The 19,155-nt window shown below is 33.1% G+C and overlaps 1 protein-coding gene across 12 annotated transcripts in view; it reads right to left on the reverse strand.

The window, feature by feature from the left end:
- The window catches only part of LOC135212740 (SH3 and cysteine-rich domain-containing protein-like), a 635,516-nt gene that overhangs the window by 52,863 nt on the left and 563,498 nt on the right, over positions 1-19,155 (reverse strand). For 7 of the 12 annotated variants that reach the window (XM_064246459.1, XM_064246455.1, XM_064246457.1 and 4 more), the window contains one exon: positions 7,785-7,925. The exons of the other annotated variants lie outside the window; for them this stretch is intronic. In XM_064246459.1, the coding sequence (XP_064102529.1) occupies positions 7,785-7,925 (141 nt within the window). The remainder of the gene's footprint in view (positions 1-7,784; positions 7,926-19,155) is intronic. 12 annotated transcript variants of the gene reach the window in all.

Genomic DNA, 19,155 nt, shown 5'->3' on the forward strand with positions numbered 1-19,155 from the left:
TCTCTCCACAAGGCGCTCTAGAAAGTAAGTTTTAAGGAATATATCATGCTCGGTCAGGCAAATTATTTTGAGACCGTATGTTAATATCATGGATGGCAATGGAGAATAAGTCCAGGCATGTGTCCACAAGTCCATAGCTTTCTATATCACTTTCTATTTGGATTCATGACGTTAATTTACAGCCAGTGGTGGGGGCTTGGAGGAGCTAAATAATATTAGCAAGATTTTACCTTCAAGGCATAATTTACAGGTAGGTAAACTCATACTGACTAAGAATAATAGTAGCAGTGGGATTAGTATCATTAACAGGGTTGTCTTCTTACAAATACAGCTTGTCTGTCAGAGCCTTGGATTTATTTGCTAATCTCATCCCCTGGAGATCTCTAATGGATCCTACAAGTCCTAATCTGTCAGTTCTGTGGTGTTTACCCAATTAATCTATTTCATCTAAATTGTGGCTTAAGCTAATTATATATAATTATAAGTACGTAACGGGCTTCAAGAACAAACTTTTTCATAAAGCAATTGGTACTAATATAAAATTTCTGACTCACAGGCTATAAAAAAACTATAAAAAATTGAGACAGTTCACTGTTAGGGACCCAGGGAACTGTAGGTATAAACAGTACTTTCTTTGCTTTAATTTTGTCTATTAAATAAAAGAGAATCTGTCTGTGACATTCAAGGACCATGAAAAACAACTGATTATATTGAATGCAATGAGTTAGTATAAATGAATTAATTTTCATCTCAAGAAATTAGATACTTATACTATAAGTCATTCACTAAATTATGTGGTCTTCTAAAAGGAAAATAACCAAGTGACATGTATAATTTCTCATTTGTGGTCCTACTGCCAGTGTGCTAAAATTTACTGTTCAAATATAGTGGTAACAGTATTAATTTAACATTGCTGAATCTTAAGTAGATGCTGAGAGCCCTATATGATGCACAGTAATTAGGTAAAATTAAAGGAATGCCAAGACAGGAGATCTATGCATGACAATTCAAATTCAAGAGCTAAATTTATAGCTAAATATGTCAAGAATGTAGATCTTGAACAATAAAAATAATTTTCTAATTAACAAGTTAACATAAGCACCAACCAACTACTAAAGTAAATTAAATATCACGTCCATTATGTCAAGTCTGAGTTTGAGAAAAGTAATGAAATAAAAATTCAGTACCCTAATCAGTTTTGCAAACTCTCAAAAACAGAAAGTTCAGTCTCAAAATGGATGATTCTTCCAAGCTAGCTGACATTTACCACATAATGATGATATATAGTTTTGAGACGATAAACAATTTATCAACAAAAGCTACATAAAAAACTTACTTTACAAAATTCTTTGAATATATAAATTAAATGAAAACAGAAAAAAGCAGAACAGTGATGATATACAATTTACTTATACAAAAACAAATGGTAATGAAATGGACAACGAAATAATTCTAAAATGAAATGGACGAAATAATTCTCAATTCTTCACAAACCCAAGAAGAAAATAAAAAAATTCGATCACCTCTAAGTAAAATATTTGTTCAAATAACTGAACCAATTAGAAACAAATTATCTTTTATGTAAATCACCACCAGTCAACATGAGACTAATAATAAGCTTAAAAGGAGAGCAGAAGTACATATAGACGTTTTAATGTTTTGTGAAGAGTAGACTTCTCTGCATACAAATGAGTATCACAAGAGCAGCCTCAGGAAGTCACTGACAGACTTGAAAAAATTAATCTAGAAAGATTTCTGTGGGAATGTGGGATATCATAAGTAACCTTATTATCTGCAACTAAAAGCAGAGAACACCAGTTAGATAAGTATACTGGACATAAAAATGGCAGAGGCAGTGACAGGAAGTTCTAAAATTCCTGAGAGGAGGTAGCCAGATACTCAAAAGGAGACGACCCAAATTCCACTTCAAATGTTCAAGAGAATGAGAACTGAGGGTAGAGGAATACAAAAAAATCTTACTTAAGAGTAAGCTAAGAAAGACTATGCTTCTATGATGGAGGATAAACAACAATTCACTCTGGAATGAGAAACACAGACATTTTTGCTGATGGGGAAGTCCATTAGCATAATTCACATGTCGGCTTGTCATGATGTTTATATGTCCAGTCTGTTTTTCAAAGGTAATAACACAGGTAGATTCCTGGACAGATATAAACCCACACATTTTATCCTTAACAAAAAAACACACATATATATTATACATATAAGTACCATATGACCAAAATTCCTCTCTACAAGCCACAAGTCTAACAGTTCTGAAAACTGCGGGAACAACTATTGGTTCTCGATTTTTACAAATACACCTGCTCCTAGATATATCTCATCCTCAACATTATAACAATAATTCATGAATTATCATTATCAGTATTAAAGACCATTAACATTTTTAAATCTCATAAAAGTTGGCCTGAATAGTTATTCTTGATACATACGGTAAATATATCAGATCTTACTTCATAAAATGAAGCCCTTTAAAAGTTTTATGATTGGATAAATTGAAAATAATTTTGCAGCTTATTACGTTTCTTTGGTTATTTAGTTTGCACGAATTGATATTAGTAATTGTTGGTTGAAAATTTGATAGTCGTATGTATCAATAATAAATAATGCTTGCTTTTTTTTTATTCTTCCTTTAGAGGTGTGAAGTGTGAAATGAGTTTTCTTCATTCTTCTCTGTCATGTGCTCTATTAGCCTGAACCCCACCAGGTTCAAGTCATCATCACCCTAAATGCCATATCATGTTACCCTACTTCTCCAGACAATGAAGAGATTCCTTATGTCTGAAACTCCTCAATCATTGCTATGTATTGCCATCAGCCACAAAATGGTGATGAGAGTTCACTGGCGCCTTATGCATCTACTTTTCATCAGAAACAATGTTGACAAATAGTTCTGATTTGGTCTGAGACATGGTAGCCTGAAACTCCCAAAGAGAGAGAGGAAGTATTGCTTAGATTAAAACAAAATAGTGACTGACACATTCACATAATGGGTAGTTTTCACCAAATCAAAGACAAGACGTTGGAAGATGCTTTTGTAACTTGCTAAACTTGCTGGGACAAGATCTTTCTTTTAACTAGCCTTCATAGAAAATGAAATGGTACATATATATCTTTTATTTATAAACTCCCACTAAATAACTCCTATCCCTCTCAAATTAAAGCAGCCAAATTAAAAAGTATAATATTTCTCAAAATAATACTGTGGTATAGTGTTACCATTACCAGGTAATCATTCCTTTCAAAGTAAAAATACTGTAGTGCTTTAAACATTCTGAAAACCTTGGATTTACGGTCTCTAGGCATCCTACCACAATGCCATGAGCAAATACAAACTGTAAGACCTTTGTAATACACAATTTCCTTACACCTAGGCAGCCTAAAGAGACATGAATGAATTGTACTGAAAATTCCAAACATACACATACATTTAAACTGACATTTACATAACATCGAATAAGAAAAAAAGGTGAATCAGTAGATCTAAGCTTGATACACTGAATACAAAAATAATTAAGCAAACCAATAAAAAAATATAAACATACTATTATATAATAACAATGATTATATTATAACAATAAGACACAGACATGCTGAGAGCCATTGTACCTATCACAGTATATACAGCTATGAGAAAAAATCACCTTAAACAACTGGAAAATTAATATGTTGAGAAAACACCCGTGCGGATTCAAAACAGAACTTAAGCGCAGAAGAATTGCAAATAAAAGATATATATATAATCATCCTAACATCATTCTTACATCAAAAACACAAATTAGTGTGTAAAGAGGAGAACACAAAGTTAAAAGCTGCTAAAAATATACTGGAAAACACATAATAATAAAATTCATATTGATAAACATCGGAGGTAATAAAGAAGGACCGATATTAAGGGAAATATTACATAGAAGTAATTATTCAAAGACTATAGATATATATACATACACAAGTAACTATATATACATATATATAATATCCATATATAAACATATATATAGTTGTTACTACTAATGATATACAAAACTTATGGTAGCAAGACAGTGCAAGAACACGTTAGAAAGTTAGGAGATTAAGAAAAGTCCAATACAGCAAGTACCCTCAGTAGTACTCAAAAGAAAAAATGTTTCTGACCTAAAGATGTGAAACTTGTAAGAAGGATATGTAGTATATGGAATGCAGTCTATGAAATTGCAATCAATTCATGATAAAGATCAAGAAATACGCATACCGAGGTAAAATTAAACTGCCGAGTAACAGAAAGGTAGGAGCGTATGTACCACTCTGATAATATATGGCCAAAATTCTTATGAATTAATATCTCAAATTTCATCTTTTCTGGCAAGACAACCTAGTTTTACACGAAGATTATTTTAATTGTTATAACTATCAAACTGAATATCATGACAGTCAAAACAAATTAAACAATATGTATACATAATTTTATGATAAATAAACCTTTCAACTAATACTAGCAGTTCCTGATATTGATTGCCATCTGATTGTGTCAGGTACCTCTTTGCATATTTTATTTCCTGGTTCAGTTTAACCCAAATAGGACGATCTTCAAATAATAATAATAATAATAATAATTATAATAATAATAATAAATAATAATAAAATTATCTAAAATTCTCATATGTAGTACTCAGGATTTTTCGTGGAATTTCAACATTTCTAATCAAGTGTAATGGCATGACTCCTATAATTGTCCTGACAATATAGTACTATCATTACATATATATATACGTATATGTAACTAATCTTAGGGTAAATACAAAAAAACACAAAATACAGAAGAGGGATTGCAAGATCAAGTAGCATATGTAGTATGTACATTATTCTATTCATAAAAAAACATGATTCTACTCTTCACATAAAATGAAAGTTTATGCAACTAAAGCAAAGTCAGAGCTAACTATTTTTGGGCAACTACAAAAGAAAATCACTTCCTATCTCATCGTTCTCTCCCTCAGCTGACACTGGGAACAGGATTCCTATCGTAAGCATTGCTTTCAAATTTAATTACCTGCTAAAATAATTAGTTTCATCAAAAACTCAACACTCAAATATTTGTTCCACTGATACAATGGCATCACCTTGGACACGCTCTTTAGCAGCAATTCAGAGAACATTGTCTACTGTCTGGTTGGCAACAACGTGCACTTACACCTTTGGCCCTTCAACTGCATCTGGGTTTTATGCTTACTTGCGCATGCGTATCCTCACTTTCAGTAAGGCTTGTTAACTTACTCATTACAATTAGTTTTACAGTATAGTCCTTTTAGGTTACTGTAGGGTTTCCTTTTTAGTTTTCTGAAAACTATTGTGCCGGCTTTGTCTGTCCGTCTGCCCTTAGATCTTATAAACTTCTTTGGCTAAAGGGCTGCAAATTGGAATGTTGATCATCCACCCACAAATCATCAAACATACCAAACTGCAGCCCTCTAGCCTCAGTAGCTTTTATTTTATTTAAGGGTAAAGTTAGCCATAATTGTCACCTGGCATGACATAGGCCAGGCCAGCACCTAGCCGTGGTATAAGTTTCATGGGCCATGACTCATACAGCACTATACTGAAACCACTGAAAGATAGATCTAGTTTTGGTGGCCTTGATTGCAGCAAAATCCAAAAGGGCCTTTGCTGTTACGGCCAGATTTTTGTGGAATAAATTATTCACTTTTCCACAGGGAAATTTCACTAATTTGCAAATTTTTCTTACTGGCCATTAAAATTATTACTAATTTGCTTTTTCTTACTAGAGCAACACTATTGATTCACTAATTACTTTATTTTTTATACTGCAAATGTGACTAAATACTGATTTTTATGATAAAAACATAATGTATTTATGCACCTATCAAGCTCATTCCAGGTTGGGCCCCATACTTGGCATAATAGGTCTCTCTCTCTCTCTCTCTACCTCTCTCTCTCTCTCTCTCTCTCTCTCTCTCTCTCTCTCTCTCTCTAAGGGTAATTAATGTAATAAGTATTTGAAATATTGCTGTAAAGATTTTTTATGATGAAGCATATTGTACAATATTTAAAATATATTCACCAATTATTTTCATTTTATTTTCCGGTTAAAGCGGACTGGAAAATAAAATAAAAATAATTAGCAATTATTTTAAATATTGGACAGAATGCTTTATCATAAAAAAACTTTACAGTAATATCATTCCAAATACATCTTACATTGAGAGAGAGAGAGAGAGAGAGAGAGAGAGAGAGAGAGAGAGAGAGAGAGAGAGAGAGAGAGAGAGAGAGAGAGAGAGAGAGAATTGTACATTTATTATGCTCAGTCCGAGGCTAAACCTGGAGTGAGCTAAATAGATACATAACTGCATCAAGATTATGCTGTAAATCATTTTTATCATAAAAATCAATATTTAGTCACATACATAATATGCAAGAAAACAGTAATTAGTGAATAAACAGTGATAATTTTAAAAGGATTAATACTTCAGTACTGCGAGAGAAAACGGCTTATGTATATAGTACAGGAGTAACTTGATTAGTTGTGATACGTTCTGAAAGACAGATTTAATTTGTATTAAAGATTCATTTAATTTGTATCACAAATTTTTATAGATATTTTGCCGTTTACTTTAATATTAATATTTTAAAATGAGTAAATAATTGTTATAAGCATTTTAGGGGCCGTTTATACGTAACAGTTGTGAATGGGTACTACTCTATAAGGTGTCTTAGGATGTTTGGGAAGATAGTTTGGGGTGTACTTTTGTTTGAAACGATATCACTATACTATTTTAGTATGAAATTTAAAATTATGGTACTTTTTTTTTGAAATAACAATTAAGCAGTGAAATGTTAAAATAGAAAGTTACGTATAAACATTTCAGTTTATGGGGTACTGGGTAGTATTTGGCAGTTATAAGCCAGTTACAAGAACTTTTAGCGGGGATTTTTGCATTTCTGCAGCAGATTCTGGAACCTAATACTGTGTAAAAGTGGGGGAACACTGTATATGAATAGGTATATACGTATATAATTCATAATATTACACATCTAAACATGTAATTAAATGAATAATAGTCTATGAAAGTAGATTCTTGACCTTGAGTAATCTGAGAATACATCCTGAGTTTTACATAAACCATTTTCATTATTTCGTACTTTCAGCTTATTCTCAAGTGACATTCTTACAGATCATGAAAATCCACTGGTGTTCTAAACCTCTTTTTAATTATAAGATAAGCACATATGTATCCCAGGCCATTGTAATGAATGAATTTTCATTATAACATTCTAATAAAAGATAAAAATTATTGATAAAAAATGCACTATCACTAAGGAGTCAAAATCTATTTCTGCCATCACACTGATTCAATAATGCTGGTGCCATACCAATTTCAATGTCTGCCAGGTATTCAGATGATAATACTTAAAAATTGTTAATTACTGACATAAAAACCATGCAAAAACTCTTATGTGCGTATAACTGATAAAGAGATGGTGGTACTAAACAGAAGTTGGAAAATACCTAAAGTCTGAATACAGTACTTGTGAATGAGCTTCCAAGAGGATAAGTTATGGCTTACAACCGCATAAGTATATATACTTTGAAGCGGGCAAGCAAAACTGGCAAGCAGTCAAGTGAGGAAGGGAGCATATTGAAAAGATCATCTAGAATTCTGTTGGATTAGAAATGTAAGTTTTGGAATAAAAGTCTAAATATAAAAAAAGACAGTAGTAATTAAGAAAAAGAAATAAAGCGTGCATGTGGTCAATTTAGTCTTTACACTGGCTATGAGAGGACGCATGGCTGATGTGGGACGAGCCTCCCTGGTGCCGTCGATGGACCTGTTCGCTCGACTCCGGAGAGTCAAGCGAAAAACTTTTCATTCTCAAGTTGAGTTTCTGACGTCGTGGGCTGATGGGAGCTGTGTTGGGGGTTCAAGGAAGTGTTGTTAGTACCAACAAGGGTAAAATGTGTCTGTGTGGGGTAACCGGAGCATAAAAAAAAAAAATGTCATTCTGCTCCAATGACTGTTAACTAACAACCATTGAAAGGATTCAAAATTAAAAGCTTCTCTGAACAAACCTAACAGTTTAACAGTTTAGGCATCATGGTCCCTGAATAATCTTCTACAGTAAAGTAGGAACTTCATGTTTGGTCATTTTCCTTTTCTATTCTGTTTTTGCGACAATTCTGGTTCAAGTTACTCATACTAAGACATGAACAGACAGTAAACCTTAACTGCTTTTTTTATAAACAATACAGTAAATATCAATAGCACTCAAACTGAAGTTATATAAAAGTATATTCTAACAAATATACAACATACAATATACTGTATATAAATCCTATTTAGAGAAATTATAAAAATACATAAAAATAAAATCAGTACTATAGTACTGAAAATAATTTTTTCATGAAAAATACATAACTGGCTGAGTTATTTCCCAAAAGACATAATTGTCTCATGGATTTATCTTTCTTATCATTTACTGCATCTAAGCAGTGTACTTATAACCATGACATACCAGTAAACAATTATATTACTACTGTTTATCAAAATTTAAAAAATCACCATGCAATCTGAATACGTACATACTATATGGTATTACTGATTTCATTCAAGGGTAAAAAATAAAGAAAATGAAATAAAAATGTAAAAATAATAAAGTAACTACTGGTCAAAAATACTCTGCATATATATGAAAAATATGTATTCATAAAAAAAACCCTTTTTGTAATTCAAGGGACTACGCTTCCACTCATAGTGTTAGTCCTTTGCATTTTGCACACTTTTAAACCTATTTTCAAAAAATATCAATTCAGTGCATATCTACATGAGGAAAGCAGATTGGATAATGTGCCAGAATTTCTTGTGCCATAATTTCTATAAAAAAAAAAACACACACACACACACATTAAAATCACTAGCAGACAATTCATTATCAATAACCCACTCAGTATTACTGTGCTAAAAAAAATCGGACAACCAACATCTTCACATATATTTTGGCAGTTGGCCAGGAATATTATGACATGCTGATCAGATGAAGTTGAGGACTGCAGTGCTGGTATTCCCTCTAGTATTTGCCAACAACACTTTTCTCTTTAAAGAGAGGCCTTTCTGCTCTAAAGTCATTAACATGGCTTCAAGTAACTAAGAGGAATACAGTATGAATACTATTAACTTTTCATGCTATGTGGAACATCTAATTTGCTGAGAAAATTGCAATCTTAGAAAATTACACCAAAAGGCTTAGATGTAGGTATCTAAAATCATAGTGATGCATTAGTAAAGAAACTACGTAACTTGAAAAGTCTGAGTCTTTTTTTCATTGTCACAATAAATCATACACAATGACACCACAAAAGGTTTGATATGAAAGAAATTTGATATGAGCAAAATATGTAGAGAATTTTCAACGTAGTTCATCAGAGTCTTTATGTATTTAACCAAATCACTGTAGCTGTCCTGGAAGAGAGGTTAATAATCCCTATCTGTCAGTAAAGCTTTCATTTTAGTTTGCCTTTTTCAAAATTAGACATATATTGAGTTCTCTGTACATTCTTTCATTTTGTAAATATGTAAACTTTGTGCATAAATTCCAATCTGGTTTGCATCCACATCCATATCCTTTCTCGGTGTTTTGAGTTATAAAATATACTTGTTCCATCAAGGTTACATTATGTACAGTGGACAACCCCGTATTCGTGGGGATGCGTAATAGACTGCCCCCACCCCCCCAAATAGCTAGAATCTGCAAATACTTAGAACATCTATAAAAAAGCTTAAAACTGCCTACTTTTTGTTGGTTCTAAATCAAGAAAAACTCACTAAAAATGCTTATACCTGGTTTTTAAAATAATTTTATAACAAAAAGTGCAATTAATCATGAAACTGATAAGAAAATTCAGTCATTTATGGATATTTCTCATAAAAAATGCAGCGATTACACAAATTTCCTGCAAATAGTGGTTAGAGAAATCCGCGAATACTTGAATCAGCGAGCAGCAGGGGTCGACTGTATGTACTGTGCATATATGACACTTGTGTTTTGAATGTTCCAAAGGCTGTCAGTCTTTTGTCTACTAAACAGAGCAACTAAAATAAGGTCAACTTGTGAATTAGATCCAAGACGTTGCTCTCTGATACCCTGACTTAATGAAAGTCAACATCCTGCCACTTCTATAAAGGACTTTTCCTACCCAATCTCATATGGTCTCCAAACTATCTCAATCCTTTTGCAAGCTATTCTCTGCTTCTTTCTAATTTATATAATTCTATTAAAACATGATTTTCAGCATTTTGCACCGATATCCCTTTCACTTGAGAATGTCCACTTTTATTCGTCAATGCTCATGATTCTATTTCAAAAGGAAGCGTAAGTTTGTTTAAAACTGAAAACTTTTCCCGTTTATCAATGATAGACTCTTGCGTAGTAGCAGTTCAATAATCTTTTCGCATTCATTTTGCACAGTTACTGCTGTTCTCTAGATAGGTGCCTCAATAGCCAATGTTGTCAAAGCAACACACACGTCTGTGACATCACACGTATGTCCTTCAATAACATCAGACGTAGTATGTCTCTCTATAATGACACTTTTCCTCCTTTTCAACATAATCCTTTTTCTCTGTATCTTCACTACTAAGTATCATATATGACTATCAGCAATAATACTTTTCCCCATTTCAACTTCCCGTGTTATGAACATCTCCTGTGACATGTTGCATTTGATACAAGCCATTTCACTCACCCATTTCTCACAGAACTTAAACTGCCATTTTCTAGATTATACTTCCTCTTTTGCTTCCATTCCAGAAACATTAGTTTTACTTGTACAGATTTTTGGCTTGTTTCTTCTTTGCAGACTAGGTGTCTTGCGGTTAATTAATGATGAAGGTTGCAAATAAAGTTGATGTCCTTTGCCACAGTGTTAGTTTTTACAGTTCAATTATGCTATTTGTTATCAATGATGAGCCTTAAAGAATTAGAATACAAACATGCCTTCACTTTGAGGTGTTAAGGCTTACTAATTTTCAATGGGATACATTCAATCAGCACCATGATACCATACAAAAAAGGTCTACTAGTGATTTTAATGAGCATTTAGATGTTCCCCTACATTCTGTATTTACTACAGACTTTCGAGTAATGGTCATGTAAGAATGATTATTGAAAAGTATGATAGCAAAGGACTAAGCACTACAACAGAAATGGAAGATTCATGCCTTATGTGACAAAACTTTAAACAAAATATATACTCTTTAATGACAATATAAGAAAAAATAATTAAAAAGGGCAAAAAACAAATGTGCAAATAAACAGTACGTAATGAAAAAATCTTTTCCTACCGACTCACAAAATCCATGACTAGATAGTATAAGCAATAATTAAGATAGACATATGGTAATACAAGGTATGTAAATAGGAAAAATAATGGTGTTTGTTTTCATAGATCACTTTACACAATGATGAATCAGCTACTAGAGAACATCAGCTTTATGATTCTAAGCAAGTTCAGATATCACTGCACCTCCTTCAATAGTTCTTCTGAAAAATAGTCTTTCTTTCTTTCGACAGGCTGAGCAATTTCACCAGTTTTTCAGTCACAATTTCACAGACTGTGGCAAATAGTTAACAACAGAGAACATTTCACTCTTGTATCATTTATTCATGTCAATGTTATTTCTTTAATTAAGGTAGCACTTTTAATGATAAAATATCCAATAAATTTTGTAATCTATATCTACAAAGCATAATATACATTTCAACTGTTAGGAAAAAGATGTATGAAAGAACAGTTCCTGCTATAATATTGCTTTTCTAAAGAATCATATAACAAATGAGCACATTTCTTGAACTTCTTGCATATCTGAATTTTTTCTGACAAATTTTCACTCTTAGTACTTCAATAAACCATCACGTACCTAAACTTGCAATTAACATTCATAACAAGAAATAGATGACTTCAAAGCACAAAAAGGCCAGAAATAATGGCAGGTTATGTAACATAGTAAAAGTAAATTCTTTTTTTCATAGAAGCCCATTATATATGTATGCAATAACTCAATTGTTTGATTAACAATACCAGACATATCAATCTTTACTCAAAAAAATAATAGAATAATAGAAGTAGTCAATTAGAGCCATTTACATGAAACATGATTTTATTTTTAAAAAATAATTTTTTTTTCAAGCACAAACCTAGTATTTATGTTTAGCCTGAATTTGGGCTGATTAAAAACTGTAAGATCCACCTACTAGCTGCTGAGACTAATAAGCAAACAACCCCATGGCTTAAAAAACGTAGGGTGCTGAAAAAAAAATAGGCAGGGATCCCTATATTCTGGATATAAATTTAATCAAATGTAAGAGAACTGTACAGTTTGCAAAGGAAATCTAGGATCTGATTAACTATGCTGCAACCTGCTCTTAGGGGCCTTTCAAAATCCAAATACATAAGCAAATCTTCAAGACATTCAAAATGAAGCAATGGCAATGATCCTAGGCTGCCCAGTAACAGTAAAGGCAACTATACCAGAGAGGACTAGAAAAATCAATAATGTCATAGGTGTTAAACCAATGAGAGATGAAAGACATTCACTTCCAAAGGCAGAATGAATGAATATTCTTGGAACAGGGTAAATAGCAGGGAATACTACCTGGACTGCAGGAACAGCAAAAGAAATTCTTGAAGAGCAGTTTTCATCCAAAGAAAGTATGCTGATTAACATGACTTTTGACAGATTACCACATAAAGAGTCTGACATGTCTACTTCTGAACCAAGACCACATTATCAGGTAGCTATGGAAGAAAATAAAAGATGATGCAGGTGATACTGACCAGCTGTACTATGATGGATTTCAGAGAGTGGACCCAAGGCGTGCTGATGTTACAGGAATTCTCATGAATGGTGAAAGCTTTGACTAAAGAGGGGGACATGAGGGTCTGATAACACCACTGGCTTCACCCACAGAGGGAAATGATGTCTTACTGTTAACCTCAATGCAAATGAGTGAGAGATTTAATGAAAAAAAATCCTTGTAATCGCTAATGCATCTGGCCTACAGTCCTCGCAAATATTAATGACTCTGTGCATGCAAATTTGGCCAGTGAAGTTGAAAAAAGTCATGGATGATGACACTCAGGGCATGAAATCAAGATTATCTGGGTGTCCTCTAACATAGGGATCCTTGATCATGGAGGGGAGGAGTATGCTGGCCAAAGATGCTACATTACAAGAAAGTGTCGACTAAAACCTGATCCAACCAATAAAAGCAGATCAAAACAAGCAACAGAGCTTTTTAAGTATAAGAAATTTGAATACACCAGCAGATGGAGTTTCAGTTAAGAAGACCAATGCAGTGCTATATCATGGTCATAATGCAGATACTAATTTTACATATGGAAAGAAAGAGGAACCAAACAAAGCGTTGGTGAATGCTAGGTTAATATGAGCATACAGCTATTAATCGAAGTCTATGGAACTCAAGGGAACACAAGAGACAACTGGATAAGCTATGAAACTGATGGGCATCCACATCTTTACTGTTAGGATTTGACCTAGGATGCAGTAGTTTATCTACTTACAAGATAAATCATTAATGATATACTCAAGAGGTTTTCAAAACTTGGCATTGCCAAAATATTAGTTCAATGTGACCCCAAAAACTATAAGAGACTACGGGTATGCTCTAGTTATGGGCAAATGCTGTTACTTAAAATTTTGATACAATATTACCAAACACTTTTGTTCCAAAGCAATAAATATCATAAATCTTGGATGAAAATAATTAAAATTAAAACAATGCCACAGTTATTATACTCTAAAAAAATTTATTTCTTTTGTACACAAGATTTTGTTTGAATTTAGATTTATCATTATTATTTTATTATATCACAGTCTATCCAGACTGGTAATTTATAGTTTGGGGTTTTGGATTGCAATCTGTTTTCTTACTAAGTTCTGAGACAACTTAGCTGCCAGTTTCTCTTTAGGGATTTTGGTATTTCTATCCCCTCTCAATACAGTCCACAGGTCTTATTACTTTTCTATATCCTCAATTTTTCTCCTTCACTTTATAATTAAAGCAGTGAAAAGTATTTAACATAAAGTGGTGCTTTTTTCCTGTACAAAAATCAGGAAAGCCTTATAAATAAAACAACTTTAATTCTTATAGCTTTTGACTTTTCTCCTAAATATGTTGTTCAGCATTGTTATTCTATGGATATCCCATGGGTTCAGCTAAAGCAAGCTAATTGCACTGTATGAACATTTCTCTCAAAAGTCCAAATTCAGAATTATCTGGAATTCTCAGAAATACTTACTTATTTTTGTGCAAAGTCAGCATCCAAAATGCTAAAAGAAGCCATACAAAACTAAAAAAAATTAGTAAAAGAACTATGTATAATGAAAACAATCCCTAATACAAAGTATACTTGTACATACAAATATGCTTATGTATATACATAAAGGCCATTCTCACACTACTAAACTGAAGTGAAAATAGTTGGATAAATTTGGGTTGGACACTATTTACAAACCCTTTACAAGAACAAAAACACCAGAAACATGCAACCTTATACTAAATGGCCCCATATTACCAAGAATTAGATACCAATTATCAGTAAACTGACCTACATGAAAGAACTATATATAAATTTTATTAGCATTACCTGCAGAGGGTAATCTCTGAGTAAATACTACTTGACAATGGGTATGAATACACGAGGTAAGGGCTATTACATATTGTTTTCCATAGTATGTGGATTTGTATGTCTTTCATATGTGCTTTGTAAAAGCTTTTTTTTAATTACTATTTATCATCATCAACAAGAATTATGTCATGACAATCAATGAATTGTATACTTTGCATATCTCTGAAAAAAAAACTGCACTTCATTTGGTATATTTCTTTTGATTACTATTCACACATCCATCATTCATTATGCCCAGAATAACTCTACCTTAGAATAGGCTTGAAAATGTTTGCTGATTATAGTCTTGTCATCAACAGAAATAACATCCAAGATCACTTTACTAAAAAGTGTAAGTAGGATAATGGCGAGCACACAGGAAGATAATGTTGGCATGGAACAAAGGTTATACAATGAATTGGTGTGAGGTGTGAGCTGGGAAATTTTGGAATCAGTTTTAGCCAGCACTAATGACCCCTTACTCATTTCAAGTACCCAATAAGTGCTCAGTTAACTACAGTTACTGGGCTTCAAGGATAAAGTAAAAGAAGAGATCTGTTTGCAGTATAGACACAGCTACTGAATACGTAGAGTACCTCTCTTACCAAAGAATCACTCAGTACCACTTCAGTCGACAAGGAAAACATCAAAGCTATTCTAGAAAAATTCATACAGACAAATATATTATTATTAAATAATGTTTGGTGCTTATTACATTGCAGCAAGGTAATTATTTATAACTTAAATGATACTCAGAGTGAAATGAATCTCTGTATTGCTCTTGATTTCTGCGTTTAAGGTTTTAAATCTGATATGCAATTCCAAAGTATACTAATGTCCACATTTTCTACACAATAGTCTACCTCATCCTGTAAATCACATGTACTGTGGTTTTCTCTTGTCTTCTTATCTTATTTCACAGGACAGGTGAGGCTCTAAAAGAATCATTTAGTATGGAAAACTTATATGTACGTAATGCCTAAATATTTTCGCTACAAGTTTAGGCTAATATATCATGTTTTTTTCTGTATAAAAAGATTAATCTCAAAATCACATTTCAGCTCAAGAACATTCCCTGAATATAATCATACTGCTCTAAACTTCATGAAATCGTATTAATGCTTGTATGTACTTTATGACATTATGTCAATTGCTGTGATTCACAAGATAACTGGCATAAAAAATCTTGAACTGAAGATGAATATGCAACAGAATGGCTGGAAGTTAACTATATTAAACAAAAAGTTTTCAAAGAATTAGGTTATACTAAACCTCAATTTTCATTAACTGACGATGCTTATAGAGTTACAACAATCTTTAAATAAATTGGTGCTGCCAGTCAGTAATACAGCAGAGCTACAGCAGAGGACATGTTCTTGAGCTAGAGAAATTCTTCATTCATTCTGATAATCTTTTGTTGTCAAATTAGAATTTGAAAATATTAAATAAAAATCATGGCACTTCTCGGGTACTGAAGAATTTCCCAAATAATAGATTAACAATATCAGAATTTCAAGGAAGGTGAAAGAACAATTCCCTATTCAAAAATACAAAATACTGTAGACATCTCACAACCATAGCACAGAAACACCATGTAGTAGTACCTGATCGATGCAAAGGAATTCTTGGCAAGTCACATGGGACCTCACAAGAGACCTACTCAAAACAACAAAAGGGGAATGAAAATCTAGACTCCACCAATCTCAAATGCTGTCAAATGCAATTAATAATATACAAATGTTAATGGAGAGAAATAAAATAATACAATATACCTCAACGATAAATAGGCTTTTTACAGTATTGTATGGTATCCTGATTTTTTTCTTACATTCAAATCCAAACTGGTAAATTCGATTTGCCAAAATCATTCTTACACTAATCCTTAGACAATTTCAGTGAAATTATGCAGCATACCATTAAATCATTATACTCTACCATGGGAACTAGAAAACAAACTCCAGAATTGGCAATTGAAGTGTGTACTTAAGCAATGAGCTGTTACATACTTTGTTACCTAAAATCTGTATGTATTGCTACTTCATATTATAAAAGTAACTTTTATATAGATAAAGTCTTCAATATACTGAGAAGTCTTTTTTAACCTTTTCTGTATGGTGTTTCTGTTATTTACATTCTAAATACTTGTTCCCCTTCACTCACATATAGCCCACATTCATGGCTTTTGAATACTTGTGACAATGCAGCCTTTTGTCTAACATACAGATGAGTGGTAGTAATCCTATGCATGTGCCACCCAGATCCAATAGGACACACAAAAGATATCCCTCACTTATTGTGTCTGCTGTGCTTGCTGTCTACAGCTTACCATATTTGGAAAAACTTATCATGGCAGGACTGCCCAAACATTCATAAAATTTCATTCTTTTTCATATTGTATTAAAGAATTAATTTCCCTCTAAAAGTGGACATAATAATGGACAGGCATTGTGTGCTTCCCTTGCTTTCACTGTATCCTCTCACTTTTACCGCCTATTTACGAAGTGTATATTAGCCTTAAGCTTGCAACCTTTGCACTAAGATGCTACTTGTTACTAAGTCCAGGTCGTCATATTGTAATATTTTTGTCACCTTCCCTTTCCTCATGTTACAGTATCATACTATAAGATCTTAACCGTCAATTATTGATTTTAATATCTGTGACTCTATTCCTTTCCTGACTGACAACATTCATTACCTATTATCATTCATCTAGTATTAATATTACATGTAGTAGTTACTATTATTCTACTCCTCCATTTAATTGTTTTTAATTACTGTTCTTTATCTACATTCTTTCTTTTAAATTTCTCTGTCATAATCTCCCATCAGGTCTGGGTCTTCAATTATTCCCTTTCACCATATATCTACCTGAGCTTTCTTAAATGTCTCTTCCTGCTAATTTTATATCTCCTGCTTTACTGACCAACTGTTTATCACCCTTTTTCACTATATCTTGAAAATATGTATGTATAACACTTTTACAGATCCCACTCTTATTTCCATCTTCTTTTATCAACTCCTCTAATGTAATACAATCTTCCCATCATACTTCATCTATGGGTCTTAACATTCTGTGGTCACACATTTGTAAAATCTCTTCCCTTTTCCTGTATGATTCCAATATGTAAAGATTGTTTATGTTACTTTTCTGTTATTCCATTTCCAGTACAGTGTATATTCATCTCCTAACAATTAAACCTATTACATGAAAAAAACATTGTTTATACAGTACATAATACTATTAAGCAAAATTAAGCGCATTATACATCTTTATGGATCCTGGAACTATAATATCTGTTTTCTCAATTCCACTAATTTCATGGTTAAATTCATGGGTTTCATTTTATATGCAATATGTGCAATTAATTTTTCCTACACAGTACATAACGGTTTTTTGGGAGCACATGTAGCAGTGACGGTTACAGCTGACTGAGTCATCTCACTGCAGTGCCTCCACAGTTATGGCACAGATTTGATATCCAACTTTTAAGCCTATACTTGGTTTTTTTCCACCTGTCCACCAGCCTGTGGTGCTCACGCATAGTAACACTGTGTCCCGGGCTTTAAATAGTTACGCTATGTGTAAGTTTTAGGTAAATAAAAGGATATCTGGGTGTACATTTGCAACTGAAAAGTGTTTTAATAATTTACTGTATGTGAATTACACTGTTAATATTCGAAATAGGATATTGTTATTATTGTTGAATGTAAGCTGCCTTTTCAGGGTGGCAAATGGAACAGCCAGATGCAGTGGCGGGAAAATTGCTTCTCTCACTGTTCACTACGGCAACAATAATGTATTGACTTTATAAAAATTATATATACTGGTATACTTACGTGTAATGAAGTAATACATAGCTTAGTAGCAAAGTAGGTGTGGTCCAATAAAATTGACATCTTGCCGTAGTGAACAGCAAGAGAAGCAATTTTCCCGACACTGCGTCTGGCTGTTCCATTCGCCACTCCGAAAAGGCAGCTTACATTCAACAAAAATAACAATATCCTATTTTGAATATTAATGGTGTAATTCACATACAGTAAATTATTAAAACACTTTTCAGTTGCAAATGTACACCCAGATATCCTTTTATTTATCTAAAACTGACACATAGCGTAACTATATAAAGTCCGGGACACAGTGTTACTATGCGTGAGCACCACAGGCGGGTGGACAGGTGGAAAAAACCAAGTATAGGTGGAGGTTCGCATCCACCCACTACGAGTACACTACTTCATCCTCAAAGGGTAATGCAGGCACCTGAAGTAGTAAGGGCCACCATTCTGGCATGACACAGACAGATGGCAAGCTTGAGACTATTCTAAGAATGAGCACTCTTGCCACATCAGGACAATCATGACAGGATTGCCAAGTCCATGATCACAGTTGCCTGGCGTAAGGTAGCCGCAGCAGGGGTCCTAAACTGATATGTTGGCCAGAGAAGAATATGAGTCTG

This window comes from Macrobrachium nipponense, chromosome 41, assembly GCF_015104395.2.
Source record: "Macrobrachium nipponense isolate FS-2020 chromosome 41, ASM1510439v2, whole genome shotgun sequence".
In the NCBI taxonomy this organism is placed as follows: domain Eukaryota; kingdom Metazoa; phylum Arthropoda; class Malacostraca; order Decapoda; family Palaemonidae; genus Macrobrachium; species Macrobrachium nipponense.